Source organism: Drosophila nasuta, chromosome 3, assembly GCF_023558535.2.
Source record: "Drosophila nasuta strain 15112-1781.00 chromosome 3, ASM2355853v1, whole genome shotgun sequence".
Lineage (NCBI taxonomy): Eukaryota > Metazoa > Arthropoda > Insecta > Diptera > Drosophilidae > Drosophila > Drosophila nasuta.
In genome coordinates this window covers 24,611,384-24,625,129 of record NC_083457.1, presented here as the reverse complement: position 1 = coordinate 24,625,129, position 13,746 = coordinate 24,611,384, and the positions used below count along the sequence as shown (strand labels likewise).

The 13,746-nt window shown below is 42.8% G+C and overlaps 4 protein-coding genes and 1 long non-coding RNA gene across 9 annotated transcripts; 2 read left to right on the top strand and 3 right to left on the bottom strand.

The window, feature by feature from the left end:
* Positions 1 to 1,700: 1,700 nt before the first annotated feature.
* Positions 1,701 to 4,212, top strand: LOC132793237 (uncharacterized). Of its 5 annotated transcripts, none has more exons than XR_009633099.1 (3): positions 1,701 to 2,246; positions 3,380 to 3,859; positions 3,914 to 4,212. It is a non-coding gene; the product is annotated as an uncharacterized LOC132793237 (long non-coding RNA). The 5 variants fall into 5 exon arrangements; XR_009633098.1 differs by having other exon boundaries at positions 1,701 to 2,388; positions 3,555 to 3,859; XR_009633096.1 differs by having other exon boundaries at positions 1,701 to 2,388; positions 3,380 to 3,855.
* Positions 4,213 to 4,299: 87 nt separating this feature from the next.
* LOC132793233 (uncharacterized) lies at positions 4,300 to 6,824 on the bottom strand. Its single transcript, XM_060802983.1, has 2 exons — positions 5,525 to 6,824; positions 4,300 to 5,469 (listed from the first exon to the last, which is right to left on the bottom strand). Exons 1-2 carry the CDS (start codon positions 6,810 to 6,812, stop codon positions 4,472 to 4,474), a joined length of 2,286 nt encoding a protein of 761 aa, XP_060658966.1. The 5' UTR covers positions 6,813 to 6,824; the 3' UTR covers positions 4,300 to 4,471.
* Positions 6,825 to 7,238: 414 nt separating this feature from the next.
* LOC132793232 (uncharacterized) lies at positions 7,239 to 10,818 on the bottom strand. The gene is made up of 5 exons (XM_060802982.1): positions 8,713 to 10,818; positions 8,567 to 8,632; positions 8,431 to 8,508; positions 8,307 to 8,369; positions 7,239 to 8,237 (listed from the first exon to the last, which is right to left on the bottom strand). Exons 1-5 carry the CDS (start codon positions 10,729 to 10,731, stop codon positions 7,239 to 7,241), a joined length of 3,225 nt encoding a protein of 1,074 aa, XP_060658965.1. The 5' UTR covers positions 10,732 to 10,818.
* Positions 10,819 to 10,853: 35 nt separating this feature from the next.
* LOC132793234 (dual specificity protein kinase splA) lies at positions 10,854 to 12,893 on the bottom strand. Its single transcript, XM_060802984.1, has one exon. The coding sequence runs from the start codon at positions 12,789 to 12,791 to the stop codon at positions 11,040 to 11,042; it is 1,752 nt and encodes a 583-aa protein (XP_060658967.1). The 5' UTR covers positions 12,792 to 12,893; the 3' UTR covers positions 10,854 to 11,039.
* A 383-nt stretch (positions 12,894 to 13,276) lies between these two features.
* On the top strand, positions 13,277 to 13,703 carry LOC132793236 (uncharacterized). Its single transcript, XM_060802986.1, has one exon. The coding sequence runs from the start codon at positions 13,397 to 13,399 to the stop codon at positions 13,637 to 13,639; it is 243 nt and encodes an 80-aa protein (XP_060658969.1). The 5' UTR covers positions 13,277 to 13,396; the 3' UTR covers positions 13,640 to 13,703.
* Positions 13,704 to 13,746: the final 43 nt, after the last annotated feature.

Genomic DNA, 13,746 nt, shown 5'->3' with positions numbered 1-13,746 from the left:
TCACGATTTGCTTGCCTATGCGTGTGAATGTATACCAAATTGGTATTACCAATATGTTACATATGCAAGCGATTTCATTCAAGAACCCATAAATGGGTTGCTCTCTGAGTCTTTTCGTAAAGAGTCAGAGAGAGACACTTATTTGCAGACAGCGAGAAACGGTCGACAATTACATATGTATCTGGCCCGAATCTGGAATTATCTGATATTATGTTTGGCTAAAACAATTTTTTCAAAGTAATTTACAATTATTAAAACATTTCTAAAATCAGATCCTAAAGTGATCTGATTGTCATTAAGTACTATGAACTTAAAAAACTATTTATATTGTTTTTTTTTATGAACTCAGAAACTATTTATATTGTTTTTTTTTAAATAAATGGTGTTTGCGCAGATGTAAAGATTAATTGTAACTTTTTTTAAAGTAATTTTTCTCATTATTACAACTTTATTTTAAAATGAAAAGTAATTTTTACAATTATTGAAAAATCCGATAAATTCTTGAAGGCTGTTTACCAGCAGTTCACGTTTCACTTGCCTTTTGATCTACAGTTTGACTCATCAACCCTTCAGAATAGAAATCAACTTACCTTTTGTAGTTGTAATCCCTTGACCATAAAATGAGAGAAGGGAATGGATTAATTTTTAATCGTTCACTGGGTCAAGTGTTTTTTTATTATTGTTTTTTGAAATTAAATGCGAAAAGTATACAAACAACATTTATAAGGCTAGTTTGGAATTTAAATAATTTTAATAGAAATAACATAAATTAATTTTATTAACTTTATATACATATGTATATAAACAAATATGGACTACATAGACTTGAAATATATTGCCATAATTCTGTACTTCCTTATTACTACTTACTAAAAATTACCGGAAATGAAAAATATAAGGTTATTAATGAATCAGAAGAATTGGACGCTATTCTAAGCATTTTGTAATGCTTAGAACATTTATTTTTTAATAATTTTTAGCAATTTTTAGCAAATTTTTTCAAATCTAGCAACTTTTACTTCGGAAATTCTGGTTGGCAGCTGACGCTTCAGCCTTGTTGCCTCAATTAAAATGATCATTAACACCAATTGCCAGTGGAGTTCAGACGCCGCTTCTTCCCCACCTTCCACCCTCCGCCCCCTCCGAGAGTACTGTGTAGAGGTGGGCACGGGCCGGGCTTTTTTTCGTGGCCCGCGGGCTTACACAGGCCCGGAGCGGGTTCGGGCGGGCCCGGGCCTTATAATTAAGATTCGTACGGGCTTCGTGCGGGCCCGGGCCTTAGAAAAAAGGCCCGGCCCGTAAAAACCCGAAATAGGCCCGTAAAAGCCCGAAGTAGGCCTGAAAACAATTTTGATTTGATCGAATTAGAACCGCCATTTATCGCATTTTAATTGCTTATCGATGCTACTATCGATTTGGTTATACAATATTTTACTTGTTTGCACACCACTAATTAAAAATGGGCGGCCTATTGTGAAATTACCAAATCTGTGGGCCATGGTTTAAATGAAAAACGCACTAGGCTAAAAAGCAAAATTGTAGAAAAAATTTTATTTTTAAATAAAAATATGAATTAATTTGTTTTTCAAAAAATACATAACATATTCAATATAAATACCTTAATAAATATATGTATGTATATATAAATTACATGTCTTTTGAATTTCTTTATATGTGTAAATAAGTTTCGTGCCGGGCCGGGCCGGGCCGGGCCTTAGTGAAAAAGTTTCGTGTTCGGCCGGGCCGGGCCTCTCAAAAAAGAGTTTGTTTTCGTGCGGGCCCGGGCCTTGAAATACAGGCCCGCGCCCACCTCTAGTACTGTGTCAAAACGTAAATGTGTAAATCAATCGGTCGACAATGAAACGAGCTAACCGTAAAAAAACGCGCTCGTAAAAAAGGCAACAACAGATTCTAAAAGACTTTTAAATGCCACACAAACCGAAACCAAAAACAAAAATGAAACGAAAAGAGACAGCAATCAAGTGTAATAGAGAGAGAGAGAGATAGTAAGCAAGAGTCGTGGTAGACAGAATGGGAAACAAGCCGCACACACTTCCGCTTTCATTTCATAAATTCGGATTAAGGCATTTTCAAATGATAACAATGAAAGAACGTAAAATAAAGAATGCAGTGTGGAAATGCGCCGTGAATCTGATTAACGGCAAACTACAGCAAAGACAACAACAGAAGCAGCAGCAACAACAACAATGAAGATGACAACGAGTCGGAAATGTGTCACGTAAATGGTTTGTTTCCCAAGTAAAACCCACAACATGCCCAAAGAACAATCATAAAGACAACGACAACAACAAAAGTAAAGCTCAACATTTCTGCTGCTGTAGAGATCTGAAATGAAATAACTGAGGCTCCCATTGTATAGCAATTGAGGTAAAGGTAGTCCCCATGTAAAGATTACATCTCATAAGTTTATCAAGTTACAAAATTGTGCGATCTTAACTCGCGGAAGTCTCTGTCACAAGATATTTCATGAATGCAGACACACATATTTTTCAATGTGGGCAGGTGGAATCACTCTTGCTTAAGTAGATAAATACCCGTAGCTATTGTGAATATATGCTGATCTAGATAATCGCTTCATTTGTTGCTCAATTATTCAATGAAGCCTCTAGTTACATAGCTTTAGGTAGAACTTGTTAAAGAAGTTGGTTTCATTTTAGAAACTAGAAAATTCTACATAATTTGTATAGGTTTAAAAATAATGTGGTTTATACTTAAAGAAAAAAGAAATAAGTTTAAATGCATTCATTCATAATAAATTTAAAACTTTAATTCATTCATAATAAATTTAAAATTTTAATTCAGAATTATTGTTAATTATTGCTTAATTATCCAATTAAGCTTCTAATTATACAGCCTTAGTCTTAATCTAGTTAAGGAAGTGATTTTAATTTTAGAAACTACAAAATTATCTATAAAGTCTGTATAAAAGAAATGCTTTAAAAAATCTGCGCATTACACTTCAGCGAAATGTCCAAAAATTATTTTATTAAATTAGATTGAATGCATTCATTCATATGAAAATGAAATGCTTCAACATGTAATAAACTTGTAAATTTAATGCTTGAATATGTTTCAATTATAAAAGATTAAATCACAAGTTTCATAATGAAGTTATAAAGTAAATTTGAAATTAAGTTTATTTATAAAGTTTTTATAAAACTTAAAACTTCAATTCGTAATGAAGTTATAAATTTAATTCGATTTAAATTATTTAATCTTCAAAATATATCTTAGATCAGTAAAACTCAAAAGATCAGTTCTCAATATTCTATTTCTAACTTCAGCTGCCATAACTATCTACAAATCTAAGATTTATCAAGACTGTCTGAATAGATACTAGCATTTCACTTTTATATAGACGTTCGCAGATACCGTTAGAATGGATTTCCTTTCAACGGCAGCTATTGATGGATTTACAATCTATCCATACAAGAAGCATCACGTTTTGCCAACACTTGCTCAAAATTTGAGCCAAACGATGCAAAGATGAACAATTGCACATCCTGCATAAATGCATCCTGTATTGTTTACAGCACATGCGCTTAAGCCCAGGACATGAGGACATGAGGACAGCAGGTCGTGCTATGGTCGGGAATCGGGGGTCGGGGTCACATCATCTGTTGCTGCATAGCAGAATTTTACGAATGATGAGCGGAAACGCATCGAAGGCGCGTAGTTTGTACACAAACAGAGAATCAAATAACACACACAGATAACGAGAGAAGACTGCGTGTGAGAGAGAGAGGGACAGAGATGATTGTAATGAGCATCGATGTTGGCAGCAAACAACAAAGAGAAGGAAAAGGATGTCCTGGCAGACTGGTTGGCTGGCGAGTGAGTAAGGAAAACCGCGCCGTGTGTTGTAGTCGCAATTAACATTTTCCGCTCGCAGCAGGACATGTGGCAAAGCAAAGGCAATTAAATGCTCATCCTACGCACTGCGTCCACAACAGTGTGAAATACAGTGCAGGAAGCTGACGTCGCGCCCCATTGTGTGATCACGTCCTCACAAGAAGAGAGGGAAAACCCACTACCTGGGGTACGAGCTCAAATATTGCCGGTGATTAGTGACTTTGCGCCTGGTTCCTGGTTGGTCAGAGGGATAAATAGGAAGCAGACCCTGTGGCGTTAATTGTTTTGCTCAGCTCGTTTGATTCGTGCCGCTGCAAAGTTAATCTGGGTCAACGGAAGTCGACGAGCGGAAACGGAAGTAGACGCAAACTGCAAAAAAATTTAAATCCTTTCGAATCATTTTATGTTTTCTTTTTTGAAAATCTACTTTACCGGTTTATTTTCGATGTTGTGTATTGTTTGTACGGAAATTTTGACTAGAAACTCTATAAACCACTAGGCACCTGATCAAAAAATTCTGCATTATCTGATCGCATATTATAGCGATGCCGCATATATGTGTATATGTCGGCCATATAATGCACAATTTGTATTCTGATCAACGCCAGAACGGATAGTTGTTCGGACACTGGAATCTGAGCTGATGGGGCTGCTGTTTTGGCTCTTCCACCTCATCCTCTTCCCCATACTCCTGATCCTCATCCTCTTCCTCGGCTCTTTGCACCTCATGCACCGTTACACCCGCAGCTGTACGCACCAGACTGCGCCGCACAAAGTCGCCATTACGCTGTAGCATAAAGCTAGCCGGATACTGCAATTGACCAGGTCGAAAATGTGCCACGGGATGAATAATATCTCTCGCCGGTGCGGGTCTGGAGTAGCCCGGACAATTGGGACAGCTGATGCAACGTCCACAGTTTCTGGCACAATTGACACGACTCGGATGATCACCGTCAGCACCAACAGCAACGTTGCCGCCATTGCATCGACGCTGGCAGCATGAACCTGAACCAGCGGGCAGACAACAGGGTAGGCAATAGGGTTTGCCACAGCAGTTGTTCGATTGTGGCAGATAGAAGAGCGATTCGGTTTTGTGCTCATTTTGCTTGCCCTTATTTTTCTTCGACTTGCCTTTGCTAGCTTTGGGTGGGTTACCAGACTTTTCCGCAGACTTCTTAGTAAACTTTTCCTTTGACTTATCGACAAATGTTTCCTTTACCGCCGATCTGTCGTTTGTCTTGCCAAAAGCTTTTGATTTGTCCACGGTCCTGTCCTTTGACTTTTCTCCACTTCTGTTTTTCGAATTGTCTGCAAACTTTTCTTTGGCCTTAGCATTCATGTTTTTCTTATCACCGAATTTGCCCTTATGCTTTCCCTTGGACTTTTCGTTATTTTCAAATGGTTTCTTGCCGTTGTCCCCGTTAATGGATGTAATCGATGCTTTTGTGTCCAATGGCTTTTTATCATTCTCCTCAATTTTGTGATTCCTTACGAAAATTTCCAGAGCCTGGGCTACTAATTGTGGCAGCTTCATTCTCTCCTCGTAGCCTATTCGACAAGCTTCACATTTACAAGTGCAGGTCGGGTGTCCTCCGTCTGTTAATTGTGCGCTGTATTAATCAATAAATTGAAACTAAAAATTGATACTTACTATTAAGTTGCTCACCTCCTGCAGTTTTTGCCGATGCAGTGGAGGACTCGGTAGATAAATTTCTATTGTGTTCATCGTGTTGACCATTAATGTTGGGACAGTAAACAAAGCTCTGTTCGCCTCCATTGCTACTTGCACCGCAAAAGCAATGCTGAGGTTGGCCATTTGTACTGCCGGGATCGCACTGACAATGCTGCGGGGGCAAACCATTCGAAATATTGCCATTGGGTGGACTATGGTTGAGTTGAGGTGACCCACCGATGCTGTTGTTCGCAACATACATGAAGGGTCCATTTGGTGAGTGGTTGTAAGACGGGTTGTTGCCATAGGTGTTTTGTGGATCTGGGGCATAATTGCTATACTGTGGATCAGCGTAAGTGGGAGGAGGCTGTTGCCAAATTGAGTTGTAAGGATGTGGATGTTGCACGACAGGATTTTGCTGTTGACAGCTCACTGTTAAGGCAGCGGTCAGTTGATCTATCAGATTGTGATTGTTGCAATCCTGCAGCACAATAATGTTGAAGGGATGAGGTTGAGCAGCAGCTGGAGCCGCAGATGTGTCATGCTCCTGTCCAGCATCATTGTAGAGCGGCTTTTCTGCTGCGCCTGGGAATCCTTCCGGTGGTGCTCTCATGCCGCAAGTGCAAGGAGGTGGGCAGCGATCGCAAGCTCCCTTTAGCCTGATTGTTGGCGCGGACTGTTGCTGCTTGAATGCCGCCAGAGCGCCTTGAATTCGGGCATTGCAGGCGGCGCAAATTCCATTATTGCCAGTGGTGACTGAGACGCGTTGCTGACCACAGACCGCACAGAGCTTGCAACAGCCGCTCAAATATTGCAGCAGCTCTGGATTGGTCAACTGACTGGTGTTTGCTGTTGCTTTCGCCGGTGTTGTTGCTCCAGTTCCACCAGCTTCCCTGGCTGCTCTAACATCTGTTGCTCCCATTTCTTTGGCGGCTTTTAAAGTCAAACGCAACTTGGCATGCGATCCATTGAAATTCTGCCTGACATCAGCAAAATAATTCGTGTTGCTCATTTGACGTTGCCCTAGCACAAACTGCTTCAATACACCTGGCTGCAGCTGCTTTGATGCAGTGGGTGTCTTGACTTTCTGAGTGGCCGGCACTTGGGCAATGACCGAAGATCGCGGTGTTCCGTCTAAGGATCTATTCTCCTGCTTCCTCAGTTGCTTGGCATTGGCGAACTGCAAGCTGGGACTGTTGAGCATTATGTGGCGATCATTGGAGTTCAGATAGTGGCTTATAATTTTTCGAATTCCCAAACGTGACATATTTCAAAATTGTCGATTTTATACTCATTGTCATTTTCATTGTGACAGACTGATTCGACTAAACATCGGTTTTCCGATGTTTGTCATTAACCAGCCAATGGGGCACGAATTTACGCCAACTAAACTGATTCCGTTGTGGCCCCTCCTTGGTCGCATCCACAAAACTATTTGTCGCATGGGATCCACCCTTCTTACCCAAACACTGCCATTGAGGGGCTATGTAGCTGGAACCCTTGGCTAATGATTTCTGCATTCCATTCTGTGTAATCATGATCAGAGAACCGCGTTTTCGACTTTGTCGAATGGCTTCCTCATTTGGTATGTTTGGGCGTATGGTCAGAAAACTGCCTCGATAGTAACGATAATTTGGATCCTGCATTGCATCCCCCCTCATCCTTAATTGGCCGTGAATGCTGCGGCTTCTCGTCAGCTTCGGAAGTGATATTTAAGGATCTTTCGCGATCGTGGGTCTGAGCTTGCGTTGAAGACCTCACTTCGTGGACTTGTTGAGGCGTAATTGAACGGGGGGTCTGCTTGGCCACGAGATGTGGTTGGAACTGGGGATCTTAATGCCTGTTTAGTTAAAGGTCTAGTTAGCTTATCAGTTGAAGGTTTAGTGGTCTTTTGAGATGTGAGCCTCTCTGTCTCTTGAGTTACAGGTTTAGCTGTCTCTTGCACTTCAGTTCTAGCTGCCTCATTAAATCTGACAGATCCCTGATCGTGAAATTGGTTTGGAGCAGCATGTTTAGACATAGCATAAGTGCCATCGCGCTGTCGTTGACTTGAAGTTGTCGTCCTACCGGATTCGGTTTCTACGCGGGTCACAGAATTCTTTACTGATTGCTGTTGGGAAGGTCTTGGTGCTTCTCGATTTTCGTTGGCAAATGAAGATCTGTCGCGATCATTGTTCTCTTGGATGACTACTGATTTTTTGATGCGAGGCGCAGGTTGAAGTACTGTCGAAACTCTCACCGAACCTCTGGCCGGTGCTCCTTTAGTCGTGGTTGCTTTGCCTTGACTTGCAGCTGCCGTGGTGTTTGGCTTGGTCTGTGCTTCTGGCGTAGGATGGTGTAATATTGAAGCAGGGCGTGCAGCTGGACGTCCACGCTCTTCGGTCACCGGTATGGGGCGAATTGCTATTATAGTTGGCGTTACTTGATAGCGTTTGGGCAGATCTCGTCGAGCCAGTGTTGGTGTACCTCGAGTCGATGGAGTCAGATCACGTCTGCCACCCCCTGTGCCTCTTTGTGGCGTAGTTCTAGCTGTCGACATAGTATTGATACTATTGGCACGGGTTTTTGGAACCGGTGTGGTTGTGTGCGACAGCTTTCCACCACGACAACGGAAGGGAGTTATTGAACACGGCTTAAGCTTCGGCACGCGTCGGTTCATTTTGAGTTTGGAAAGCGTTGGCATCGGTACCATCTGTGTTTTGATTTCGTTATATTTATCAATTTAAATCAGATAGATAGTGTATTTATAGTGTATACTCACATTAAAACCGGTTCCTAAGAACATTTTGCTCGAGAATACGTCATGAATTCGGGGATAAGTTAGCTATTAGGTTGAATGATTTTATAGATTATTAGAACGATGATTGTTTTTATTATATGCTTACACCACAACCAGACAATCGTTCTTTCAAATTAGATTTTGTTCTTCTCATCTGCGGAACGGCTCCCAGAGTGTCTGGACTCTAAAAATGTAATTCATAAGATCAATGCCTTATGGAAGATTATCAAAAATATGCTTACCTTAATCCGAATCTTGCGGCGATTGCCTTGTGTTAAAGTTGAAACACATTTATCCGTGAAATGTATCTGGAAGTGAGTTTAGAAGTTAGTAAAAGTGGCGTTTATAAGAGAGTCGGTAAAACGGGAATTTCTGCACAATAACTTACATCCGAGCCGGAACATTTACGTGATGTATTCGCGAAGCGTGGCGCAAAGCAGCTGGGTGGCACGTAGCAAGTGCGATTGACTTTGACGGATCTTTGCTGTGGTGTCTTGATGCATGGAGGAGGACATTTCCTGGAAGCTGGAGCACTCGCGCATTTTGGCTTTAGTTTTTCGCTTCGTGGGGGGGGCTTGCGCGGACAACATAGTCTCTCATTGGAGCAATTTCCTCTTGCAGGGTATTGGTTGCACTGATCTCTCTCGAATTCCATATAATCTGTCGGAGGATTACTATTGCAAGGATCACAATCATATTGGCGTGGTGGTCGCTCTATTACTGCTTTGGTTCTTACTTTCTGCCGTGATCGACCCGAGGTGCAACAATCATTGTTAACCGGCTGTGGCACGTCGTTATAATTAGGACAAGGTACGTACGTCTTAGGTTTGGGTTTTTCCTCTTCGCATGGATTTATGCAACCTCTGGACTTGACCACCAAGGGATTGCGACAGACAATATTTCGAAATTCCGAAACCTCCATGTAATGTGAGTTACGATTGGAGGGAGCATAACCTTTATTGCTTGATTTGCTATCACAAGGGCATACTGATTGACTTTTGCGAGGCTTAGTTCGATGGGGCCTTGGCTGAGGCTCACAACTGTAGGATCTACCGCGATAGTCGCTCTGTGATCTTGGCTGAGGCGCTTGTGCACATTCCTCACAGTAAACATCGTATGCACGGGGCTCCGGACGTGACCTAGTCTGTGGTTCATCGTCGCAATCGCATTGCGTTCTAAAATTATCTTGGTTATTATAGTTTGCGTTTCGACTTCTGTTGCGACGTGGCTTAGGAGGTCGCGGATTATCGTAACATTCGTTGCACATATGATTTGAGTTGGACGTATCGCGTGCATCGCAACAAGTGGGTTCATAACGGTCCGGATGTTGTGCGTATTTCTTAGAGTCACAGCCACTGCAACCTCCGCGACCAGACGCTTGCCGGTGTCCGGATATTGGCCTTAGTAGAGTGGGAGCAGCTAAACGATTTAAGTTATCCTTCACATAGTCGCTATGGACGACTACTGAATTGCGGAGCAGTTCCCCGAGTGCATCATTTCTATGATGAAGCTCCGTATTGGGATCCACTTTGGGCCTCGATTGGTGCCTCGACTGATCTCTATCTTTTTCCGTATGTCTACGCTGCTCCTGTAACTCCAGCCGCAATTTCTCCGGTAGTTCTACCTTTAGATGTTCAGAAAAGTGTTCCTTTCGATGTTCTTGAAGCGATTCAATCCGATTTTGGGGAAGGTTATCCTTTAGATGCTCCGAATATTGCTCATTTCGATGCCCTGACAGCCGTTCTCTCCTATATTGCGATGTTTGCTCCCGAGGATATCGTGAAAGCTGTTCCTTTTGATGTTGAGGTAGACGTTCCATCGGATATTCCCCTAGCGGTTCCCTTCGATGTTGAAATAGCTGTTCACTTCCTTGTTCCGGTATTTGTTTCTTTCGAAGTTCCGAAAGCTGTTCTCTTTGCTGTTGAGATAGCTGTTCCTTCGGATAATCTGATAGCTGTTTCCTTCGATGTTGATGGAGCTGCTCCCTTCGATGTCGAGGTAGCTGTTCACTACCACGCTCCGGAATTTGTTCTTTTCGATGTTCCCTTCGATATTCCATTGGTTCGCTTCGCTGTTGAGGTAGATGTTCATTCGCATATTCCGGTAGCTGTTCCCTTCGATGCTCTGTTAGCTTTTGAGGACGCTGCTCTGGCTGCTGATGGTGTCGTTGCTGCCGATTTACCTTCTTTACCAAATCCCCATTTGAGTTTGGCGGACGGCTCCCATCAAATGCCTTCCCTAAAGGATCGTTTTTGTTATCCCGGTTGAGTACGTGCACCTCTCGATCATACTGCCTTGCAGTCGGCTTTCCTGGCTCGTATGCGGATTCAACCCTCAGATCACGATGCTCCACCTCGTATTCGAGCTCGGTTTCATTACCACTCACCTTACTCCTTGAACAGTCCATTGATAACCGATGTTCTTGGCTTACATTATCCGGTTTTATGCTAAGTGTAAACAATATGTTTTGCAATGACAACTGCAATAAGAACTTTGACAGCTCACTACGAAAAGATCAAAGCACACTACTTAAAAAAAATATTACCAAACTCATTTATTACTGCAGTTGCCAAACAATTTACAAACAATACGCTAACAATTTTGGTATGAAAATGAATCGCAAATGAAAACAAATAATATATAAAACTGAACTATGGTCAGCTACAGCTTTATATAGAATCTATTTTCATAAACAATCCATTGCTTAAAGCGAGACTAAGTCCAGTGATAGGGGATCTTTCGCGATGACTGTGCTGAAAGCTTTAACTTTTTAGATTTTTTCAACTTGCTGACTGGCTTGGAGAAGTCCTGTTTGGGCCAATGCAACGGTCGTCGTGGCGGTCGAGTTGCACTCAACTGCAGCTCCTGTTCGCGTCGCAAGCGCAACAAAACGTGCTTCTTTTTCTTCTTCTTGCGGATTGATGGCTGCGGAGTCCAAGGCATCGAGATATTCTGATGCATTTTATAGTTCAGACTAGGCAATATGCGACTATTGCTGCTGTTGTAGTGCGGAGTTGTTTGTTGAGCTCCTTCAACATCGTCTTCGGTGTTATGCTCGTCATCGGAGTTGACCATCAAATAAATGGAATACTGTTTGGGAGGCTGCTCCGGGCTAACATCCTTGTTCTCGCACATATGCGCCGCCAGCTGCATCAGCGTGTCCCACATGGGATTCGGTGACTTTGATTGCTTAAACAATCGATTCAGATTCAATTGTCGTGCTCTTGATTTCTTTTGACTCCGTTTTGGCGATGTCTTTGATTCGCCACCTTGCAGATGCACGCCTGGCTGGGAGTTGATGCCAACCCGTTGCTGCAATAAGGTCGCCAATTTATCCAACTCTTTTTCCTTCTGAGGTAACTTCGTCTCCAGCAGCTGACGTATGGCCGTCAAATTCAAGTCGATATCGGTAGCAAGCTGACTTAGATGCCCCTCAGAGTGAGGCAACGTCATCGAGCTGGTCGATATTGACTTCTTACCGGAAATCGTCTCTGATAGACTGTTCACAGGAGTTGGAGGCGTGCTAATTAAAGTTGTAGAGCTTGTAGCTTTACCAGCCGGTGTTATTTTCGTTGACAATGCCTTCGGGGAACTCTTCAGCTCGACACTCGCTTTGTTGGTCATTGAAGTCTTCGCCATTTGTTTGGCCGCCTTTACATAGCTAAAACTCTCGCATTGCTCCAGCGGACTCTGCTTGGGGATTATTTGTGGTTTGCATACGCCCAGAGCTGACGGATGTGTGGCCGAGTACAGTGAGGACACCGATTCCGAATTCCGAAAAGGGATGCAGAGCTCAGCGCAGTTGCCAAAATTGAAGTACTGAAAGTCGCACTTCGGTGGAGCAGCAGAGGTTGGCGCAACTGCGGCAGGTTGCTGCCAGCGCTGCTGTTGCTGTTGCTGTTGCAGACGGTGCTGCAGCAATTGCTGCTGATGTTGCTGCAACTGCTGCTGTAATTGTTGCTGCTGCTGCAGACGCTGCTGCCGCTTGAAAAGTCTCAGCTGCTGAAAGTAATCAGCTTGTTGTCGCGCACGCAGCCTGTCTGACACTTGCTCGCTGCTACGACACCAATTCGAGCGCTGCTCGCTTTGCGCTGCTGGTAACACGTAGGTGTTGCAGGCACGTTGTGCTACCGTTTCCGGGTGCGCTCTTAACAGACTTTGACGCAAGCGACTCAGCTTGGGGCTGCTGAGCTCGGGTTGTGGTAACGTCGCCAGACGCGGCATGCAGCCGGCCATTTTGTTGCACAGAGTACTCATTGCCGGCAGCATTGAGCGTGCTTGTAACGTGGGCGTCGGATGCTGCCAGTGCAACAATTGATAGTTGTTGGCATATGGGGGTGTGGTGGCGGCGGTGGAGGGCAGCCAGCCGCTGTATTGTGGCTGCGCCATCAGCTGTTGCTGGTAGGTGGCGCCCCACGACCTCAATTGATTGGCCAGACCACGTGCCATGCTCTTCCGTCGCACCATTTGCGCTTGTGTGCTTCAAATTTGTTGCTTTTTTTTGTAAATATTCTATCTGTATACATTTAAAATTTTGCTACTATTATCATTACACAACAATTGTGGCAAACATTTCCCTGCAAAGCTCAATAAAGGGCATCGCTTTGAGGTTAAGGTGAAGTTTCAGCAAAATTCGCCCTCATTATACATACAAACACTCCCTTCCTTTTTCACTCCATGCTTTGCTGACGTCACGCACATAACACTATCTCACCCACCCACGCATTCACTCCCCTCTTTACTATTACCGGCTCCAATTGCTCAATTGGAAGCGTTTCATTCATTGTCCGACTTTCGTTTCCAGCGCAGCTTCCAAACTCCAATTGGAAAATTGCGCTTTCGCAACTGCTCACTACCGATTTTTTCCAACTGACAGTTGAATTTAAATCGAGTAGGCGAGCATTATAACCTCAATTTTAGTTGAACCTGCACAGCAATAACAATTTCATTCACATTTTTACATTTTTGTGCTGAGCTTCAAAAAATTCTCTACTTCTTTTTAAATATTCTAAAGTAAAATATATTATAGATTTATTGCATAACTAAATATTCATTAGACAAATCCGAAGAAAATGACAAACATCGGTTGCGTGGCCAAATTGCTGGCTAACTTTGAAATGAACAGTTGTTATTGGGTAGAAAGAGTTAATCCGAATTGGCATCAGGCTCGCCAGGTACCCAAAACTTTGCTAAACGAAAAATCAAGAGATAATTATACTGTTCGCAAGCCTGAAAGTGAGAGGAATTCCAGAATGTTGTCCCCGTCATTAAGGAAATCATTATTACGTCGTGTAAAAAAGTTTAGTAGTAATTAAAATAATCTGTTAAATGTAAGCAAAAATATTTAAAATACAGAATGCTGGCGCTCGCACTACACTACACAGGGTTGTAATTATTGCATGAGAGCTGCCAACTCGTCAGA

Bases quoted from the DNA above. Each gene is read 5' to 3' on its own strand.
- LOC132793233 (XM_060802983.1), bottom strand. From the start codon at position 6,812: ATGTCACGTTTGGGAATTCGAAAAATTATAAGCCACTATCTGAACTCC. The intron at 5,470-5,524 runs GTAAGTATCAAT...CACAATTAACAG, and splicing joins AGGAGGTGAGCAACTTAATA to ACGGAGGACACCCGACCTGC.
- LOC132793232 (XM_060802982.1), bottom strand. From the start codon at position 10,731: ATGGACTGTTCAAGGAGTAAGGTGAGTGGTAATGAAACCGAGCTCGAA. The intron at 8,633-8,712 runs GTAAGTTATTGT...ACTCACTTCCAG, and splicing joins GTAAATGTTCCGGCTCGGAT to ATACATTTCACGGATAAATG. The intron at 8,370-8,430 runs GTAAGCATATAA...TCAACCTAATAG, and splicing joins AACGATTGTCTGGTTGTGGT to CTAACTTATCCCCGAATTCA.
- LOC132793236 (XM_060802986.1), top strand. From the start codon at position 13,397: ATGACAAACATCGGTTGCGTGGCCAAATTGCTGGCTAACTTTGAAATG.
- LOC132793234 (XM_060802984.1), bottom strand. From the start codon at position 12,791: ATGGTGCGACGGAAGAGCATGGCACGTGGTCTGGCCAATCAATTGAGG.